Below are 20,676 nucleotides of genomic sequence, written 5' to 3'. Positions count from 1 at the left end.
TGAGAGCCAAAATTGTACAATTCTATAGCAGAAATGCTTCATGTGAGAGTAAGTACAGGCCCAGTAGAGAGATGGTGTCGAGGCAGCAAAGTGGAAGTACATGCTCAGTTGCATTTGTCACCCAGCTTTGAGGTAGCCGCTTATAAGCAGAGCCTTTAGATCGGTGGTGCCCTGGGAGAGGGGCCTTGCATGTGTGTGAGGTGCCTGGTTGTGTCCATATGGAACAAATGCCATTCCCCTTCTGCTTGGCTCCTTCTGTGGTGCGTGCACCCAGGAGTAACGTGAGTGTTGTTCTCCAGTTCCACCCAGCGGGGGCTTGTAATGCAAAACCTGGATGTTAGGCTTCCTGGCAGTAACAGGGCTGCCACCTTGAAGAGTGTAGAGAGGGACGGGAAGTTTCAGTGATAAAATGCGATCCTCTTGTTAGATTTTCAACACAGTAAGTAACCCCTCCCCCACCTTTTTTAAAGAAGTGTTATAAATTCCACTCTACAGAAAGTAAACTTGGTCTCAATTAGTTTTCTTAATTCGTATCTTAAAATAACTTCCTTGCAGTCTTAGGTAGGCAGTTTTTCTGTGCTCCATGATGTTCTTCCACCTATTATCCTTCACTTAAACTATATCCTTCTTGTACTGTAATTAGAAATCACAGCATATGTTACAGGTGTTCAAGTTTTCTCTCATCTTTGCTTCTTCTACCCCTAATAAGTTGCCTTATTTAAAAAAACAAAACAAAACAAAACTACTAAAATACAACACTGAATCGTGCGTGCTGACATTCTGGTTTTGAATTGCAGCTCACTGCTGTAGATGCGGACGAGGGACCCAATGGACAGATAGTGTATGAAATTTTGGCTGGGGATCAGGGAGACTTCATCATCAATGACCGAACAGGCCTTATCACCATTGCTCCAGGAGTTGTACTGTCAGTGGGGCGATCCTATGCTCTCACTGTCAAAGCATCTGATAGTGCTCCTCCTGCGCAGAGAAGGTAATTCATCTTATAATGAAAATAATTTTTAATCAGTGCTTAGCAGTGTGTGATTAGTGTGAACACACCCTTATGTCTGTAACTTGGAACTGGAATAAGATTCGGTGTGTTCTGTTTGGTGTCTAAGGGTCTCATTTTGGACAAGTGTCATATTAGAAATCAGTTTAATGCTTTCAATTTTTGTTCCTTACTTGTATTCTTCATGTAGTACACAGGTTTCATTATTTCATTTGCTTGTAATGTGGTTTTTTTTGTTTGTTTTTGGGTTTTTTTGTTTGTTTTTAATAAAGTTCAAATGATATGCTGTAGTTGTGCATGCACATTTGTTATAAGAAATGGAAGTGAAGGGATGTAAGGAAGAAAGAAGTGAGATGCGATGCAGAAGGAAGTCTCAGGAACAGTCTGGTTGCTGAGCTGGAGACCTGTACAGGCATAGGGTGTGCAAGGGCACCCAGACTTAGCGTGCTGGGGACATACCTGGCAAGCTGTGCCCGTGGTGAGCGGTACCGCTCCTGAGACCTTAATTCTAACTGGCAGAATTATTTCTGTGCTCCACCAGCTGATAGGTGAAAGCAGTCTGCAGGTTTACTGTGGGCACAACAGGATGCTCTCATGTTCAAAAAGCCAAAGGTATCAAGTCCAACTTACCTGCTTCTTTTGAGTTTGTATTCTGCAGGTGGCGATAGTGCATAGGTGGCCTCATTTCACGAGGGTGCAGGGAGGTGCATAAAAGAGGCTCTGGTTCTCTGTCTGGTGTCATGTATTGATAATGTGTAAACCTTGTTGTCCAAAGAGGGTGACTGAGAGGAACTGTAGTCTCCAGCATTTTAATCTCCCACAGACTATTCTCCTCCTCAAATGAGGGGTGTAAAAAGGAAAGTCTACATAAAAGTTCACTTTTGTGTATCGTTTTTTCTTCAGGACCTGTTGCTTCTGTCAATATTATTCAAGAAAGCAGCTCATTCTCTTCTGCAGATACTTTACAATTATGTTTCCACTCGCTGAAGTATTCTGACTGTTAGACTGTTCATAACACTACCATCTGGTAACACGGTTTTCTGACTGAATTTTTCTCTTCCTTTCTCTCTGTTGCTTGCTTTCTTGATATGCCATCTCTTAGGGTAGCTGATAGTGGGCTGTTAGCAGTGGTGAAGAGAAGATTTGTGGATGATTATGCGGTTGTGGCTGTGTGGTAGGAACAGTATTCAAGTGGCAGACCAAAGTCATTAATGCCACTTCAGAAGGCAGTAGCATGGCCAACCAGCAGTGGTAGCTACTGCTTTAATACAATGATTGCTGTCAGTTCCCTTTTGGGGAATTTTTTTATTGTCCTAAAATAGATACTTCTGCTGATACATGTCATGAGGCTGTGCTTCATCCTCTTAAAATGTCATTAATGTAATAATCTTCAGAAGTGGAAAACCTCTCATTCATTACAGCTTCTGCTTGTCTCTCATTTTAGGGAGTTACAACACACAATTTGTTCCATAGCTTTTAGGGGGTGTTCCACAGACCACTGCACCCAAGCAGCACTCCGATAGTTGCCATGCACAGCCCCAGGGCTGCTCAGGTGTTTTCAGGGCCCAGGGCTGTTTCCTCTGTATCAGTGAAGGTGAAAAAATCACGGGGGGAAGCACTGGAGATTTCCCAAGTGTGAAGGTGGCATGAAAGAAGGAACTATGCAGAGAACTATTGCTTGGTAAGGTACATTTGGATAAAAAAGATTTTGCTTCCTTCCTGCTGTTGTTTTTCTGTAAGGCTGGAAAACCAGACGTGAGCTGGAGGGCTTGAGGCAGCCTCCTCTGATTTTACGCAAAGAAGAGCCAGGAAGAGCTTGTGAGCTCAAAGGTCTTTAAAGCTGTCCTTTTGCATCTCTTAAATTTTAGTTCCTTCCTTCTGGCTGTGATGTGCTTAGAACCTCGCAGTTGGGGTTGCAGGAAATTGTTGCAGCTTCATCTGCAAAGCCATCACGTTGTGTTAGGTGCCCTGCTGCTGTGTGGTGGAGGCAGTGACCGGCAACTGTGACCTCTAGGAATGGGCTAGGTCTAGGCACCTTTTATGTTTCTGCTGGCAGGAAGATGGGAAGATAAGTAAATAAATAAAATGAGGGGTTTGATTTAATTTCAAATATCAAACTTATTTCTTATTTTTTTTCCCCAAATATGCATTTTGCTGCAGGACATGCCAGGCTAACTTTAGCCGTTTCAACTATCCCTTTGCTTCTGCACAAAGCAAAGCCAAACAGGGAAAGCTGGCTCAAGAGCAGTAGTTCTGTGGCCTTCGTGAGCACAAATTTAAATTGAAATGAATTCTGTGTAGCTCTTGCATGACACATTAAATTCTTGGCACGTAACTGTGCATAAAATAAGGTATTATGTAGAGTATTATTAAAATTTCCGTCAATAGCAGGTGTCACTAATTCAATTTGAAGTATATTTAAGTACCCTTAAGTACTGTAAATATATTCAAAGTATAAAAGTTTAAAGATGCGGTTTAGCTTTTTGAAACTAAAATTATAGTTAAGCATATAGTAATTACTGGTATCTATTGTTGAGAAAGCAGGAAAAGCATTTGTAAAATCAAACAACTTTTGTTCAGACCTTAGCCTTTTCACTATCTTCCTCAAAATTTTTGGGATTCAGCGGAATCTTCAGTTAGTGATAACAGCAATCCGCCAGACCAAGTACAATCTAGAACTATTTGATCATGAGATTATTGAAATGTCCAGTGGAAAAGGGCAATTTCTCTTTGCCTTGCATATGCAGAGATGGTGTGGCCAAAGATCAGTCAGTCCACATATACAGATATATTCATTATACAGTATATAATGCAATTGTATGTAGAAAGCATGCAAAAACTGAAGCAGATTCAGTGACACAGTCTCAGTGACTTGTTGGCCGTGCTTTCTTTGTATTACCGTTTAGCTGGAGTAGCGTAAAAGCTGTATTGTGCATCTGTGTGAGCATTTTTCACTTCTGAGCTCTGTTCTGTTTTCAGCACGTTCCCCTGTTCTTGCAGTGTTAAAACATCTACTGCAGTCGTTAGAAGGCTCAGCTCTGTCTCCTTCCTTTTTCATAAACTAGATTTTGTGAACTGCTTAAAAAGCCTTCATATAACAGAAAAGGAATGGGTAACGTTGCAGAGCACTAATCAAAAATTGATTGAAAATGAAAAAAAAAGCCATTTAATACTGTAGTGCTTTTTGTTTGCAGTCTGCTAGTGTTTTACTTTTGTGATTTTATCTTAAAGATTTGAAGAAAATTTGTTTACTGTTGTGAACAGAAAGCATTTTTTAAAGAGTCTGATAGAGAATGAATCATCCTGGGCATTATTGCAATGTAGCAGGATCAGGAAAAAATGATAAAAAACAACATTTTTTTTATTAAATATCCAGCAGTGGAAGAAAAATGCACACTAAAACTCAACTATTTGGATGTGCATATCAAACATAGTCAAGAGCTATCTCAAGAAAATACGCAGTCTGGATTCTCTAGTGATATTTTGCCTGCTCGTTTATTGTGTCTGTTTTCTATCATTTGGTGATGGTATTATTTTATTCCAATGATTTAAGTGTGGAACATAGATTCAGAAATGTTAGTGGGATATGATGGAGTATTTTAAAGCAGACAAGAAGGCAGGAAATTTTAGAAAGTGACTGTTTATAAGGAAGTAATGTACACTGAGTAGTCTGCTGTAGTTTTAAGTGTCCATCTTGCCCTGGATATGCTGGGTTTGTTTATATCCCATGAGACAGACATCTGCAAATTCAGCTTCTTAAACCCTGCGTGGAATGGTGGATGGTAAAGCTCTGTTACTGCCTAATGCATTTCAGTGGAAGTCACTTGTTTAAAGTGTAATTAAATCAAATAAGGGGCTGGCTGTTATGTCCAAAGCAGTGAGATTTCTCATCCCCTGCACTTGTAGAGGGACCCGAATCTGGCACATGCTCCGGAGCAACTTGGCTGCTACATCGCTGTCCCTGAGAAGCTCGGGGAAGCCAACTAACAGAAGGCAGGGTTTTTGGGCACAGACAGAAGTTTGCTTAGGACATCATGACATGGCTGGTGGTGGCCCAGTTGAGCTTCGAGATGGTGCTAAGCCGTGGGCGCACACAGGACCCACGCCGTGCCTCTGGACGTGCCCCTGGGGACCACTGTGGTGCAGTCACCCACAGAGGCATTTGTGATTCGTTATCAGAGCCCTCAAGCTTGCTGCATGTTCACCTGGTGTGGTTTTTCTTCCCTCTGAAAATTAGCAACACCTTCATTTGTCCTTAATGGTTTCTTTCTGAAGCTGTAGGGCTGCAGGATTTACCCACTTTGTCTAATGGCTTATGCAGATTAAGTCGTACCTGCAGCATAGCACTTGCCCTCCTGGGGAAGTGCCTTGGGAAGTGGAGCTGTGGTAACGTTCAGAAGAGAAGGCAGATGGAATTACTGAACAAGGATGCAAGAGAAAGTTCCCTTTAGGACAAACACTAAATCTTCCTCTCAACTTCTGGGGGATTTCTGGCTTCCTTTCTAAATTCAGAGCATTTGAATATTAAGTGTGTCTACAGAATGGTTTCACGGGGTCTGCAGTGGGTGTAAGCACTCCCACAAGAGCTTTCAATTTGTTTTTTGTGTTACATTTGGGTCAGTGGCTCGGAGCAGTCAGAGTTTTTGCCAGGTCTCCGAGGTGGCTTTTGAAGCCTCCTGTGTTGCCATGGCTCACTCTTGAGGCGAACTTGGGTTCATCCGTGTGAACCACCATACCGATGCGGCCTTTTAGAGTTGCGTACATCACTCTTCAGTTCCCCCTCTTCCAAAGAAAGGTAGCAAACTGTACAACAGCCCAGATGCTCCAGGGGTGGGTGCTGTGCGTAGCAGGAGGAGCTACCACCACAGAAGGCCTCATCCTCTTCTAGAGGACGCAGTGTCACCAGAGGATTATGAGGCTTCTTTCTACATGGTGTGTGCTGCAGTATTTTATAGTTTTGTTTTTAAAATAACACTTGGGCTTATTTTTAAAGACATGATTTAGCTTTTCTTCGCTTAATATTGCAGCCTGGTTTACTTTTGATGTGGAATGGAAAGTACGTCATGAAGCTTTTAAAGGAGCAAAGGGAGATTATTAGGCTTACAGAACACACAGTGAATAAAACAGACTCTGTTGGTTGCCTTCTGGTTGTTGATTTATTGATTTTGACTTCCATTTTTTGTCTCATTTCAGGAGCTCTATTACTACTGTTTACATTGAGGTGCTCCCACCCAACAACCAGAGCCCTCCCCGCTTTCCCCAGCTGATGTACAGCCTTGAAGTCAGTGAGGCCATGAGAATCGGAGCAGTTTTGTTAAACCTGCAGGTACGATGCTTCCCTCTAAGCCTTTACCACCTTCCTTCTGTTTGTGTCCAGGCCATGCAGAATCCAGTCCTTGCATATGGTGGACAGAACAGTTTCTAGGAAGTGTGTTTATTTGTAATAAATAACCCCTTTACATGTAGCATGAAGGAAAATCATTTGGATTTCTGAAAGTTCTTTCTTTGTGTAGGATGTGCTAAAAGGTACTATGGGCTGCATATGGGACTGAGGTATATGAAAGGATTTCATGAATAGCTTAAAACTTAAAACGCCTATATGTTTCTTCTGTTAAAATAAGTTTGCCAGCAAATCAGAGGAACTTAGGGACCTCTGCACTTCATTCCCATTGAATTTCAGAAAGATTTTTGGCACTCAGACTTCTTCAGCCTGGCATTTTTGAAGAGCTCACTCCCCTTAGTGCATGTAACAACAACTGCTGTTCTAGGCTAACAGAAAGCAGATTTCATTGCCTGGTTCTGCAGAGGTCCCTGAACTGAATGACCACCCAAAATAGCTCTGCAGGTGGAAGCAGTGAAAACACACTAATACAGTATTTATAAATAATGGTGGAGTAATATGTTTTGCAGACACACACTGTTTCTCCACGTGGCGCTGCGTAGTTAATATATCAGCTTTCTCCTCGTTTATTTGCTGTTCCCTAACTTTTTGCTGCTTCATGTTCTGTCAATTTGTCTTGAAAGCCAGCTGTGCAAAATAAGTAGATAAATTACAATTCTTTCAATGTGTTTTGGGGAATCGGGAAGTTAATATTATGAAATAATTACGGCCTCAAGTCTAAAACAATAAACTCAGTACAGCATGCTCTCCTGAGCATGGCTTTCTCTGGCTTTCCTGTAAACACTGCAGCATTATTCAGACTTCATACAAAGCTGCTCAAAGGAAGACTGGAGATACCTGAGCTAACAGAAGCCATACAGAGCAGTAGCCTTTATCTGCTTTAAGGCAATGAAAGTCTGATGAACATTAGGTCAGCTCCTATCAGCTGAGGAGTGTGTCTCTGTGTGTTTTGCACATTCAATAAATACATGGAAAACAAATGACTGAAGCCAAAGGGTTTGAAATAAATAAACCTTGAGTCACAGATGCAGGTCAGCTTGCTGAAGAACTGATGGAAGACTAAGATTATTATGAATGGTTAAACTGATATCGTCATCTGCACTGGGGGATGATGGCTCATTTAGCTCAGTGCTGAAAATTAACTGCTGGTCCATCTTTAATGCCTGCAGTGATTTCAGAAGTGAAGATCCATGCTGCTCAGGAGCCATCCTCACTGGTGGGGAGGTGCTTGGTTTTGTAAACACCACAGAAAAATGGGAGTTGGGAACACACTGATAAACAGAAATGCTTGTGTTTACGTGACAGGTACTAGAATATATGCCCAAAGGCAGACAAGATATTAAGCAGGTTTTAGTGTTTCAGGATTTTGTGTGATTTAAATATGGTTAGAAAGCAAACTGCATTGTTGGAATAAATGTTTCACTAAAATCACGATGTTTTTACCTAGATAGTGTTTTCCTTTTCAAATGGTCCTTGTTTAACTATATAAGTAAGAGGGCCAACCTCGTATGCAAACTGGTCATGCCAGCTGCTCTGCCCCCTGCCAGGGTGCTGGGAAGCATTTTGGTGATAGAGCAGTGGCTGGACTCTTGCTACATGCCCAAAATGCCCAGAAAAGACCAATTACCATGTTTGGGAAAGAGTGAAATACAGAAACTAAAGCAGTTTTATGAGCTTTGAAAACACACAGAAAATGTTGTCTTCTAATTATCATAACTGCAGTGTAGATTTATATTAAATTACCAATGTGGTATGAATGACTTGAGTTCAGTTATACAATTTTTGTTTACATAAAATACTCAATTGTTAGATTACAAATACGTGTGGGTTTCTCTCTTTGGGATTAGTGAAAGACTGTTTCTCTTGCAGAGCTGATGGTCTTGGATGGGAAATGTGGATGCGTTGGCTTTATAGAGCTAGTTCAGCTTCCTCATTCTGCATTAATATGCTCGTCTGTATTAAAGGACTTTTATCGTATGGAGTATATTTCTGTCTTTCTCCTTAATTCCCTGTGTAAAACTGTCCAGGACATTTTAAAACATTCATAAATTGAGTATTTAAGGTTATGGAATCTTGTGCTGTCTTTTCCAGGCAAAGTTATCTATCAGTCATCTTGTGTGTTTGTGGAATTTGAACACCAGTTTGAGCTAGTGCCTCAAAATGCAGAATATTACCAGCTCCCACACATTTTACAAATAATGTCACATAAATTTTACTTTCATGAGTAGTCTTATTGATATACCGAGTGTCTTGGACTTAAGGTATGTTGTTTGGTATGCTAGGGTCAACAAATTTTGGTTTTATTACCATCTTTTAGCACTATTTTCTTACTGCACGAGGATTACAAAAGCAGGGAGATATCAAGTAAGTTACATAAATATTCCCGAGCTAGCAGATCCAAAGAGCTACAAACATCAGTGTCAATAACAATGTGAATGCTGATGTTTTAGATTTGCATATTAGGCTTTAAAGTACGTGTTTAAAAAGAAAAAACAATTTTCTCCTTTTCTGCTAAATGTTTTTAATGCTGATGAAGGAAGGTTAAAATTATTTCTTATACTGTTATTTATTTTATAATGTACCCAGTTGATTGTGATTGGTGCTTTAATTAACAGCAGTTGAGATTAAATAATGCAATATTAACGCACTGTATTAATTTGTAAATAAACCTCAGATTTTATTGCATGCCTGGGAGGCATTTATTGCTTTGTGCTTTGCCAGCCATTATTAATTAAAATATGCAAATCTAACTTTTTTTCTGGGAGTCCACAAACCAAAAACAGGACCGTTATTGTGGCCTAGGAAGTGCAAGGAAGTGATGTGAAATCTTTGTGTGCTGTGTATGAAGTCACTGTATGCAGTTGATCTGGAAACAGTAGGTATAGGTTGCTTTTTTTTCTGATTTGATTTAAAAAAGATTTTTAATCTTTTTGTTATGTACATAACAACTTGCTGTAATTTGCTTTATAGAGAACATTATTTTTAAAAACAATGATAAACTTTTCCCCACAATTTTGAAAATGCAGTAATTGAAAAGTACATTTCCTCTGGACATACAGAGAAAATTAAAAGGTCTAGAACCAGTCTTTTGTTTATGGCTTTCTGAGCAACTCCAACCTTCCTAGGAATGAGCGTAGACCATGAACAACCCTCTGACATACCCTTATGTGTGAAGTGCAGGCAGGATCCCCTGGAAGTAAGATCAGGAGCATACAGCTTTAGGAATGTACAGAAAGGATCACTAAAGACAGAAGCAGCAGCGTGGTTTCAGTGATTCAGGTTCTGCTGTTGTCCTCGGAGGTGCTGCTTCATTGGATTTTTTTCATCTGCTATTTGTGCAGTTTCATACCCTTGGCTAACAGTTTTTCCCTTCTCTTTCCTGAGTAAAATCCTGTCCTTCACCTCTCCAGTGTAAGGTCACCTGAGCTCTGCTCACACCCTCTAACATGCTGGCACCTCCTGTCACTCGATGTCATCTGTGAATTTTATAAACGAGTTCTCTGTTTTGTCACTGATGTTGTTAATGGAAGGATTGATCGGTATTGGAACAAGTGTGCATGCCTTTACAGAGCTCCAGACATACTAAATGCTACCCAGTACCATCTGACCTCAGTTTTATGATCAGGTTAATTCTACCTTAATCCCATCTTCCATGTAGAAACCATGTTTACAGAACTTGTTGGTGAAAACATCGCATAAGGCAGTGTGAAATGCCTCGCCATGGCTCAGATGCATTATTACATCCACAGCTTTTACCCTATTTACAAGACACATTGTCCAGCTGTAGAAGAAAGATCGGTTTGACATACTTTGTTCTTGAGAAATTAGCTTTGCTGTTATCCATCTCCATATTGTCATCTCAGGTACCTGCAAATAATTTGATTATTTGTGGTTTTCTGGGAATTGAGTTGTACCTGTCTAGCATGTGATTTCCTGGCTCTTTCCTCTGTGAAAGATGTACTTCGTGTTTGTCCTTCAGCAGGTGTGTCCTCCGTGGGTATTCAAGAAAAAAAAAAAAAAAAAAAAGCTGCTAATGGCTTTGAGATTACTTCAGCCCATGTTTTTATACACTAGGATGAATTTCATCAGCCTGTAATTTCAGCAGATGATTTAAAGAAGCTCTGTTCATCTACATACTCTCTGCCTTGTTCTTCCCCTATTCTAATTTGAAGTTTTACCCCTTTGTTGCCACAGTTTTGTTACGTGCTTGATTGCAGCTGAAATGCAGAGTGTTAGTGCTTTGACCTGCTTTTATTCTGTGGCAGGGTTTCCTGCTCCTCAGCTTTCCCCTAACTTAAATGTTTCTTACTATCCTTTGCATTCTTTTCTTTTCCTGTTACGCTTTTTTGTCAACTGTTTCTGACACTGTCCTCATATACTTGTTTGTGTTTTCTTTACACTTTGTCTAATTTAGCCAGTGGTTTCTGTATGCTTCTATTTGGTTGACACAAGTTGGTATTTTACTAGATGCAGTGTCCTGCCTGTGCACTGGCAGTTCATACTTCTTTCTTCATGTTGGGGTGGGAGGTTGGGTCAGGACTGATTTTTATTTTCAGATGGTTAGCCCAAAGATACGGGGTCCTTAACTGTGCTCTACAACAAATGCTACAGAAAATTAGACAAGAAGGAGGATGGTTGTTGAGAGATGAAAAACCACAAAAAGGCTTCCTCTCCTTACCTTCTTTTTCATTTTGACTTGTCTCCTATCTGCCCTTCTTTGAACTTGTTTGACCTTCTTGCAATTCTCGTAGCAGTACTTTTATGTATAGTTTTTTTCCTACAATAACGTGCTTAATCACTTTGGATATTGAATGCTGAATGTTTGTAACTGTGAGACAGTTCAGTAAACAGTGTTTTCTCTGACAATCACCTGATTTCTCTTGGGGAAAAAGCTGTATGTAAACATGACAAAAAGTATAACCGTTACATGGCGTATTTATGGCCATTTTGGAAACAGATTAGCTGAAGCTTATCTTCAGAAGTAGTTTACTCAACTTCTGCAAAGCTATTTTGCCATCTAGTAGATGGAATTTAATAGCTTTGATGCTGTTAATAGCTCCTTTCTAAGTTCTCAACCTAATTTCCATCCGCCCAAAAGCAAATTATGGTGGAGGGTAGGACTGATAGGACTACCCTGATTAGTGGAGCATCAGTGAAAAAGGCTTGGGATTGGATTCTGGTAAGCTAACAGAAAGAAGAAACTGGATAAGAAATGAGAACAAAGAAAACGACAAGCTCAGTCTCATCAGCCTGTTTTCTCACAAATATAAACAATAACTGAATAAAGCCTCAGTTTTATAATGCATTGCTGTGTGTTCGTGCGTAGTAGTGATTTGAAAGTCTGTATTTAGGATACTGTCATTTCTCTTTAGGATAAGGATTTGATGTGCTACTGATTTATCTTAAGTAGCTCATCTGTAATTATTCATGTTGCCTTAGAAATAGCGAGATTAGCTTCCTTCCTGTAGGTAACTTCAATGGAAGCTCAGGGGTTAATTTTTCAGGTTGGAGTTTGAAAAGAAGAATAAAAACGTTCTGACTTCTTTTTATCCTCTTTTCTTTCTTAAAGGCTTTTGATAGAGAGGGTGACCCTATAAGATACCTCATTCAGAATGGAGATCCTCAACAAGTTTTTAATCTCTCTCAAAGGTAAGTAGAAAACCCTTAGAAAATAGACTTGTAACTTTTCAATCACAGGAGTATGTGGGCTGAGAGCAAAAGAAAAGACTTGTAATCAGATGTATTCGGCTTTTCCTTAGATTAGCTCTCTGACATTAATGAGAGCTCTGTGAATGCTACTGCACTCTATAATTTTTCACAGGGGACTATTTATTTATTTTAAATACTTTAGTAGGTGAAGCCCACAGAGGTGGAAATATTCCATTTAAAAGAGTGACCAGGGATTAATTAAAAACCTTTCTACTTGTCAACTCTTGACTAATGATGGGGACAGTTTTTGCTTTTGATTCCTGCCTTCAAGCATTTTAATCTGTAGCGGAAAGTCTTTTGATCATTATTTTAAAACCTCTTTTCCTTAAACTGAATACCAACTTAGTTAGGAAGAGAGGGTATGTTAGTGAACTAAAAGCACCATGTAGGTCTGTCTGTGTCCTACCTCCTTCTTTATTTTACCCAAGCAGCTGCTATTTACACTCCAGAGTATCTTTTGTATTTGCAGGAAAAAGGGAGGTTGGTGATGTCCCATGGTAGATGATGGGACAAAACTGACCCGGGAGTTGCTTGCTTATGGTATAATTGCAAAAACTGTCCTAATTTGGTATGTGGGAGATATTGTTCAGGTCCGTAAGTAAGCTCTAAGTTACTCACTACTGCATCTCCTGTACGTGGAAGATCAAATCACTCGTCAAACAATGTGAAAAAAGCCTTGAAGACACCATGAGATGCTGATGCTGTTAGCCACGGATATTGATAGGCCCTCTAATAATAAAGACTTGTCAGACAAGAAAATGAACATCATAAGAAAATACCAATGCACTCTCTGAAGGCTACAGACACGGCCCATCTCTGTGTGCCCATGGGCAGTGTTGCAGATGTCAGGCCCTGAGGCCTGACCCCCCCCCAAGCCCCCAGCCTCATACACCCCCCATATGTATCTGAGTATCAGAGAACATGAAGGGTTTCAGCACAAACTCAGTCAGTGATTTGTTCATCTTTTTAATCTGTTGCTTCTTGATTAAAAAAAAAAAAGAGATATCTCTTTGAAGTGTTTTCTCCTTTCTGTTATCCTTGCATGTCTTTTCCTGCAAAATGTTTGTTCAAAGCTTTCTTAGGCCATTCGCATTTTTTTTCTAGATGCTGAAATGTCTGGATAGGATATTAAAGTAGGATTACCATTAAACAAAGCATAGTTAAAGTGATTCCTGCAGGAATTTATTTTACGTAAAATGTAATGCATTTTTAGATACTTAAAGGCCAAAGCAGAGACGATGAACATAACTCTATCTCCTCGTCTTTTTTCTCATCTGGATTATTTTTTGTGTCGCTTACATTTCAGTTAATTGCTGTTTAGTTCCCTAACTGGCAGCACGGCTAGTGAATATTGACAGATTTGTGTCTATTTACTAGATCTCTTTTACCTAGAACTCAGTTGGAGGAATGTGAGATGGCTTAGTTCTTTTTTAATTTGGTAGTGCAACCTTAGTACAATCTGTTGTAATTCAGTGCCTTATGTTTCATACCAGACGAAATGGTAATATAAAGCTGGGATGTTAAATGAATGTCATCCAAATCTTTGATTACCACACAGGAGTTTGTATGGATTATATAAATTGACCTTAGTTATAGGAGTGTTAGTAAAGCAGCATTTGTTGTCAATATTTTATTCTTGGTTCACCTTTGATTTTTTGTATTTTTTTTTTTACCATATTTGTGATTCATGTTTTATTCACTGTTACTTTCCTAAAAATTTCTTCTGTTCATATTTTGTGACATTGTTTTTGATGAAATGCTGAAATGTGATAGATTTATTATGATAGCTAATGGATTTGCGTAACACCTGGAAATAAGAGGATTGTTAAAGCACAGAGATAGGTGTAGCGTTAATAATACATTCAATGTTCCTATGGCCCACGAAGGAAGTTAATAATTCCCTCAGTAGCATCACTACTACTTCAACTTCTGCTATTTATAAATGATGAAAAGTTTAGGTTAAAAGTTAAATGGTATTTAGTGATATAACAATAATTAATTGAGCCCAGCTGAATATTCCCTAGCAGAAAACGGTACATGAGACTCTGGAAACAAGATGAGATACGTGGTGTTATAAATTTGTCACAGAGAAATTACAGGATAGATTGCTGGAAATCCCATCAGTTTGTTACACTCATTACCTTATGGGTAGGAGGAGCACTCTGTGAATGCAAAGCCGAGAATTTACTGTTACTCTAATTAAGGTCTTCATAGTCTAATCAAGCAATTACTAGAAGCCCAATTATTATGATGCTAAGGCAAGCAGCTAAGATTGCATATATGCATATGTATAAATATGTACATATATAAATATGAAATATATTCAATTAAATTTTAACCACATATAGTCAGATGTATATTATACACATGTATAATGTACACTATCTGTGTTTGATTATTTATAACTACGTAATTACATATATTCCTGTAATTATATATAAAAACATACATAAATGCATATGCAGACTTTTTCTAGAATCCATCCATTTCTCCGGTGTTATGTGCGCCCTGCCACTGCCCCTCTGGGTCCTCAGGGCAATAGTTTCCTTCTGGAGCAACCTCCAAAAAGTAATTTAGGTACAATTAGGTTGGATTTATTTATATTTTTTTTTTGAGGAAGCTACATAACATTTTAATTGTATAGCAATGAGTGGGATCCAGTGTAGCATCCCTTGAATTTTCTTTTGTTTGATTTCTGGGCTTGGATAGTGTTTTACCTGCCAACCTTTTAACCCTGGGGGATGGTTCTTCTACTGACTGTTTCCCTTGTTCCTGCAGTATTTATTTGAAGAAAAAAAAATAATGCTTACAATAACAGCTTGTCTGTAAGTGCTGGTATCTGTTTTTGCTGAAAACAATGTTGGAAAAAGTTGGTGTGGAACCAGTTTGAAGTCTTCTCTGAGAGTAAGAAGTCACAGCAGAAACTTTGCAGAAATTTATGATCTAAAATGGAAAAACAAAACAAAACAACAAAAACAAACAAACAAACAAAAAAAAAAAACAAAACAAAACAAAAAAAAACAAAAACAAAAAAAAACACAGGTTATCTTCATCTTTTTTCATTCATAGGTTATATGTTATCTTCACCTCTTCTGCTTGGTTTGGGTTTGGCTTTATTTTGTTGGTTTAATAAAACTTTTTTTTTTTTTGAGTAAGTATCTGCTTAGGTTGTTAGGTTATGAACATTAACCAAACTCAACCAGTAAAACTTGCAGTTAGGGCCAACAAATGCTTGTGTCTGGGACACACATTAATAATGAGGAAAGTCACTGTGTACCAACGTCCCAGCCCCCGTGGCTTGGCACAGCAAAACCACACGTTACACTGCTCTGCAAATGTGTCGTGCTACCCACGACGTGTTTGCTGGAGTTTCATGGGGGAAGTTACTTATCCCTGCAACACAAGGATAAATACCATCCTGGATCCGTGTGTGTTGGTACATTCTCTACAACATTAACGTCTGCGTTAATTTTTTTAATATTATTATGGAACATAGTATATCTGTGCTTGTACTGAAAGGCCACTAGCTCATTGTAGTGCTTTTACTGCAGTAATGAGATGTTCAAGTAAGGAGTATTTCCCTGTAAACTCTTAGGAGGTTCATACTGAAGACCATCCAAGTCGTATTCTCAAAGTTTAGTGCTGTAATCCTGTCAGGGCTATCAGGACTCCTCGGTGATTAATAGACTTCTTGTGATTCTCTCATCTCATTTATTATAGCACAACAGGTTTCTAACAAATGAGAGTAGGACTGTCTTTTGTATAATCCTGTATAGCACTAAGTTGTTATTTTAGCCCTGAATTATCTGTGTACTGAAGTGGAAAGTATTAGAAAATGGCTTATCATTTTTATTAGTTTGTACCTATAGAAAACATGCTTTCAGTAATAATAAAGCCTAAAAGCTTATTAACTTGCTCGAAGGGAAATATTCGTGTAATGCAAAGTAGTGGAACAAAAGTGCTCATGGAAATTTTAAACCTGTTGTGATAACATTTCGTGTTTTTGTTTTATCACTAGTTCTGGACTGCTAGCCTTAGGAAAGCCCTTGGACAGAGAAAGCACTGATCGCTATATTCTGATTGTTACAGCCTCGGATGGCAGACCAGATGGGGTGAGTTTCCTCTGAAAGTTTAAGAAAATAGGCTGTTACAACGTGTCGCCGGGTACTTTGAAATGGTCCAATTGTATATCTTTTATATGGATCTTGAGCAAATTTTCCTTTATCTAAGAGAGTTTGTGTAGTGAACTGCTGTGTATTGCTGTGTCCGTTGGTCCTGAAAGAAAATGATTTGGCTGCTACTTCTGCATTTCTGTTAATCTGCAACAAGAACCAGTGCAGTCAAAGTTTAGCGTTATTCAGATATGTGCATCCCCTTACTGTTTCTTCTACTTGCTATTAAATATCCAGTCTTCCTTCCTGCCCTTTCTGAAGATGAGTTATGTGGGCAGCTATCCTGTAGATTTGTACTTTATCTGCATTGACTGTTTTTTCAGAATTTACAAATGAAAGCACTGCCCAGCTTCAGATTTTTTAAGCTTTCTGGAAAATCTGGAAAAATGGCTGTGTTAATTCTCTTTAAAACAAACAAAAATACAACAGAACTTCTTTATTTTGAAGTTCACCTACTGTCTTCTGTTTTTGCACTGATCATGCACTTAGTGACCCGCCACAATCAAATGAATACACAATTGCTCACAGTTGTCTAGCACAATAAAATTGTGGTTTTCAATTTCCATATTAAAAACAAACAAGCAGGGATTTTTAAAAGTTTTTCTTTATCAAGCAGAGGCAATGGAATTGCATTTTCTAAAAGCCAGCAACAGTCACAACACAGAGGGAATGTACTGTAGTTAGGGTGTGCAAAACAAATGGGAGCGCACGCATTCTGCTCTGGACTCATGCCATGGAATAATAGCATAAATGGAGAAGTTTCTAATTATCTGGCCTTAAAATTACTCTTTTTAAGGACAGATGTGAAATAATATATCCACATTATCTGGGCTATTTCAGAAGCCAGTGTGTTCAGCTTTAAGAACAGCAGTTTAAGGACATATCGTGAAAGCTTTGTGTTTTGGACCCTTACTCACCCAGTCTTTACTGCTGCAGAAGGAAAATACTGTGTATGATTTCTGTGGTATGCTCTTTTTCCCCATTTTAGCTTCTTCAGCAAAGGCACTTGCTCAATATTTATTCAGATTTTTTTCCTCTAAGCATTTGTAAGGTTTTAGATCCTTTACACATTTCCATGGCACTATGGAATTACTGTAACAGAACCTGCCCTTTTTCCATTAAAAATATGGGTACAGCTCTCTTCAGTAATTTATCTTAATATGTGTATTTTTATTACTTCTGAACCATTCTCCATTCTTCACAGCTGTGAGATCACTTGCTTTCGACTCAAACTACAAGTTGTGAAGTCTGAGTATTTAAATGAAAGATTTGCTTTTGGTTTTGCACTGTGTTACGCTGCTGAAATACTATTTAGGGCATAGAAAGGCTACTGAAAATATTTTCCTTCTCTTTTAATCTATAGATTAATTACCTCTGTCTTGGAACTTAAGTGGACATCTGACCTGTCTTAACACTCAGAAAAGAGCAGTTGGTATTTTTAATAGAACTGCAGTTAATCATGGCTTGCTGCTTCACATAAAATAGGTGTATGTAAGGTGAGGAACAGCTTTTGAGCCTCAACCATTTAAAAAACACCAGAAATACATATATATTAAAAAAAAATAATAAAAAGATTAGGCTCATAAAAAAAAAAGATGGAGAGCAACTTTCTGCTACTTAAGCCTGTGAGGCTGAAGTGAGTAGTGTCAATGGCGTTCAAGGAACAATCTCTCCTTTTAATCTTCATGCATCATCTAGTCCAGTGAAGGCAGGACTAGAGCTCCTACGGGTGTGCGAATACAGACAGCAGCATTCTGAAAAGCAGTCGTAACAATATGAAAATTTCAATGAATTTTTTTTTAGTGCTTTTTTTCTTTTTTAGAAAAAATACCAAGAGAAGTCCCGCAAGGAAATCAAATAATTAGAACCCAAAGAAAGGTATTAATGGTTTCTCAGCACTAGGATAAAGCTCATCATTTCTCAGTAAGCCTAGCAGTTCTGAACTAGTACAACAATCACCTGACAAGCAGAAGGATGAGCAAAACACCAGCAGGTCACTTGGCTCTTTGGTACTGAATATTCCTGATGGATATTTATGTTGTTGTTACAGTAATAACACTGAAAAATATCTCTCTATCCAATTTCCTCCCTCATATATTTTTTTTAAACTAGTTTTATATCTGCACATATCTGTTAATTGTTCTCACAGTGTAACGTTGTCACACTGTCTAGCTTGTGTGTGTTACCTTTTCTGCTGTTCCCTTTTCTGGTTTGGGGTCTTCAAGACTTTCTCTCCCGTAGCTGTACCCATTTCCTTTTGTTATGATACTCTTTCTGCTGGTGGTGGTGCACATCTGTTCTAAAAATTGTCCTGCAGTGTGGCTCACTTGGCAAGCTGACGTAAATTCTCCTCCATACGAATATTCTGCTGACAGTATACAAAACAGAAGAATAAGGAGTTGGCTAGGTTTGCTTTTTGCCAAGTCATTATCACAAATGAGGCAGTAAAAATCCCTCACCTTGTTTAATAAATAGGATGAAACAGGACAACTCAGCCAATTAAATCTGCATGTTTTTCCTATGCAAGGAAAAACATGTGTTTTTGACTAAATTGTAAGGTTTCCTTGTGTCTTTGCACTGTTTTTTTGATTTCCAGCTCTTTTGGATATACTCTACTGCTAGAAAGGTTCCTCCCTGGCCAGGGATTCATTTAAATTTGCTAGCTGGTATCATGGCAAACTGTTCTTGCTAAGGCCATGGATTTCAATGTCAATGAAATGTCATGGAGAACCTTTTCTTTTTAACTAGTTTATATCAGAAAAATCATGGTGTCTCCTTGGAGGTGGATCTTTTTTTTTTTTCTCCTGCTTCTGGTGTCTCTGATAGTTTGGAGGGCAGCACATGGGGGCAGCAGGACACTTCCCACCAAGGTTCACAATTGTCCTTGGGGTACAGCAGCCCCAGCACCACTGTCTCGAGGACCAACATGTTCTCCAGGTGCCTTTCCATGTCACAGCATGCAGCCATACCTGTCACCACAGTGGTACCAACCTCTGGCTTTCTGGCTTTTTAACCCTGCAGGTTATTGGATTCCTGATCTTGCAGGGCTCAAACTCTTCCCCCTGCAGCTTCAACCAAGCCAGGCCAGCTCTGTGTGCCCTGCCAGCTCATGTCTGCAGTGCAAACCACATGTGGTATTGAACTAGTATGCAGTATGGTATCAGCCCTCCTTTTTCTACCCCATGTTCTCTGTGCCAAGCTAGCTCTTCCCATTGTCATTGTGAAGTCTGTTAAATGCAGTTATTCACGTGAAAATTCTGTGCTCTACGCACCTTAACTTTTTGGTGATTTTTTTTTCTCCCCTCACTTCTTTCTGTCTCATTAATAAAGGGTCTACGAGACTTTAACTACGTTATTATGACACTAAGTAGTGAGGTTTCTGTATTCTGAGCCTCAAGGTTTATTTAGCTGCCTAATGTTGTGTTCTGACAATCATGTTAACACCTTTGGACTTTTGGGGACTACTTATTCCATCAGAATTAATGCAGACCTATTTATGCCTTCACAAAGCAATATGACTTTCCATTTAGCCGTGTGTGGCCTGGCTGACACCATTGCATCACTTTTGCATGCTTTATAATGCTCTCGAGTGTTTAAAATGCTCGACTATGCTTCCTAAGTTATTGTTGCTCTGACTTATGACCTAGAGCATTAACGTTAATTGTGGTTTTTCTCTGACCTTGGAATAACACAACCCACTACCCATCGCTGTTAACAATACAGTGCAACAAACAATTAAGTATGCGTTAGTTGAGTAGTCAGGAAAATATTTTTTACCTGGCATAGTTGTTGAAGGGTAGAAGAATGGCAGGTGAATGAAAAAAAATGTCAAGCTAAAATCATTTTCACAAACTGTGGTGTGTTTGGATGGGTTTCAAGGCAACAATTCATGTCTTCACATTTCAGAGGGAGAAGCTAGAAGTGAAACATATGAATGACTTGTGTTTGGAGAAAGAAAAAGTTTTCTGTGCTATTTACATGTATTTTTGGCATGCACAAGTGTGTATACGTTAGATCATATATATATATAATACAGATCATATATAATATAATGCATTATATTATATATAATATATAATCTGCTGTATTGTTTTACTGTCCATTGTGAGATTTAAGCAGAATTAAAACCCCCAAACACAAATGTCCACTCATGAAAATATTTACCCAGCACTTCAGAAACCCCTTCTTGGTTGATTTTAACTGCCCAGATGCTGGCAGAACAGGGCAGCTCAGTGGCTAGTTCACAAAGCCAGTTAGGAGCTGGTAATCGGGTATTAAAATCTGTCATCCATCCAGAGGGTGTTCCCAGCCTCCCAGGCACCCACAGCCTTCCTTTTTAGCAACAAATCAACATCTGTCCAGTGTCCCACTCACTCTGTGATACC

The 20,676-nt window shown here is 39.0% G+C and overlaps 1 protein-coding gene across 17 annotated transcripts in view; it reads left to right on the top strand.

Moving 5' to 3' along the window:
* PCDH15 (protocadherin related 15) overlaps positions 1-20,676 on the top strand; it is an 805,380-nt gene that overhangs the window by 635,635 nt on the left and 149,069 nt on the right. For all 17 annotated transcript variants that reach the window (XM_072040299.1, XM_072040297.1, XM_072040296.1 and 14 more), the window contains 4 exons: positions 798-991; positions 6,203-6,335; positions 11,980-12,059; positions 16,138-16,231. In XM_072040299.1, the coding sequence (XP_071896400.1) occupies positions 798-991; positions 6,203-6,335; positions 11,980-12,059; positions 16,138-16,231 (501 nt within the window). The remainder of the gene's footprint in view (positions 1-797; positions 992-6,202; positions 6,336-11,979; positions 12,060-16,137; positions 16,232-20,676) is intronic.

This window comes from Anas platyrhynchos, chromosome 6, assembly GCF_047663525.1.
Source record: "Anas platyrhynchos isolate ZD024472 breed Pekin duck chromosome 6, IASCAAS_PekinDuck_T2T, whole genome shotgun sequence".
In the NCBI taxonomy this organism is placed as follows: domain Eukaryota; kingdom Metazoa; phylum Chordata; class Aves; order Anseriformes; family Anatidae; genus Anas; species Anas platyrhynchos.
This window is presented reverse-complemented; position numbering and strand designations above follow the sequence as displayed.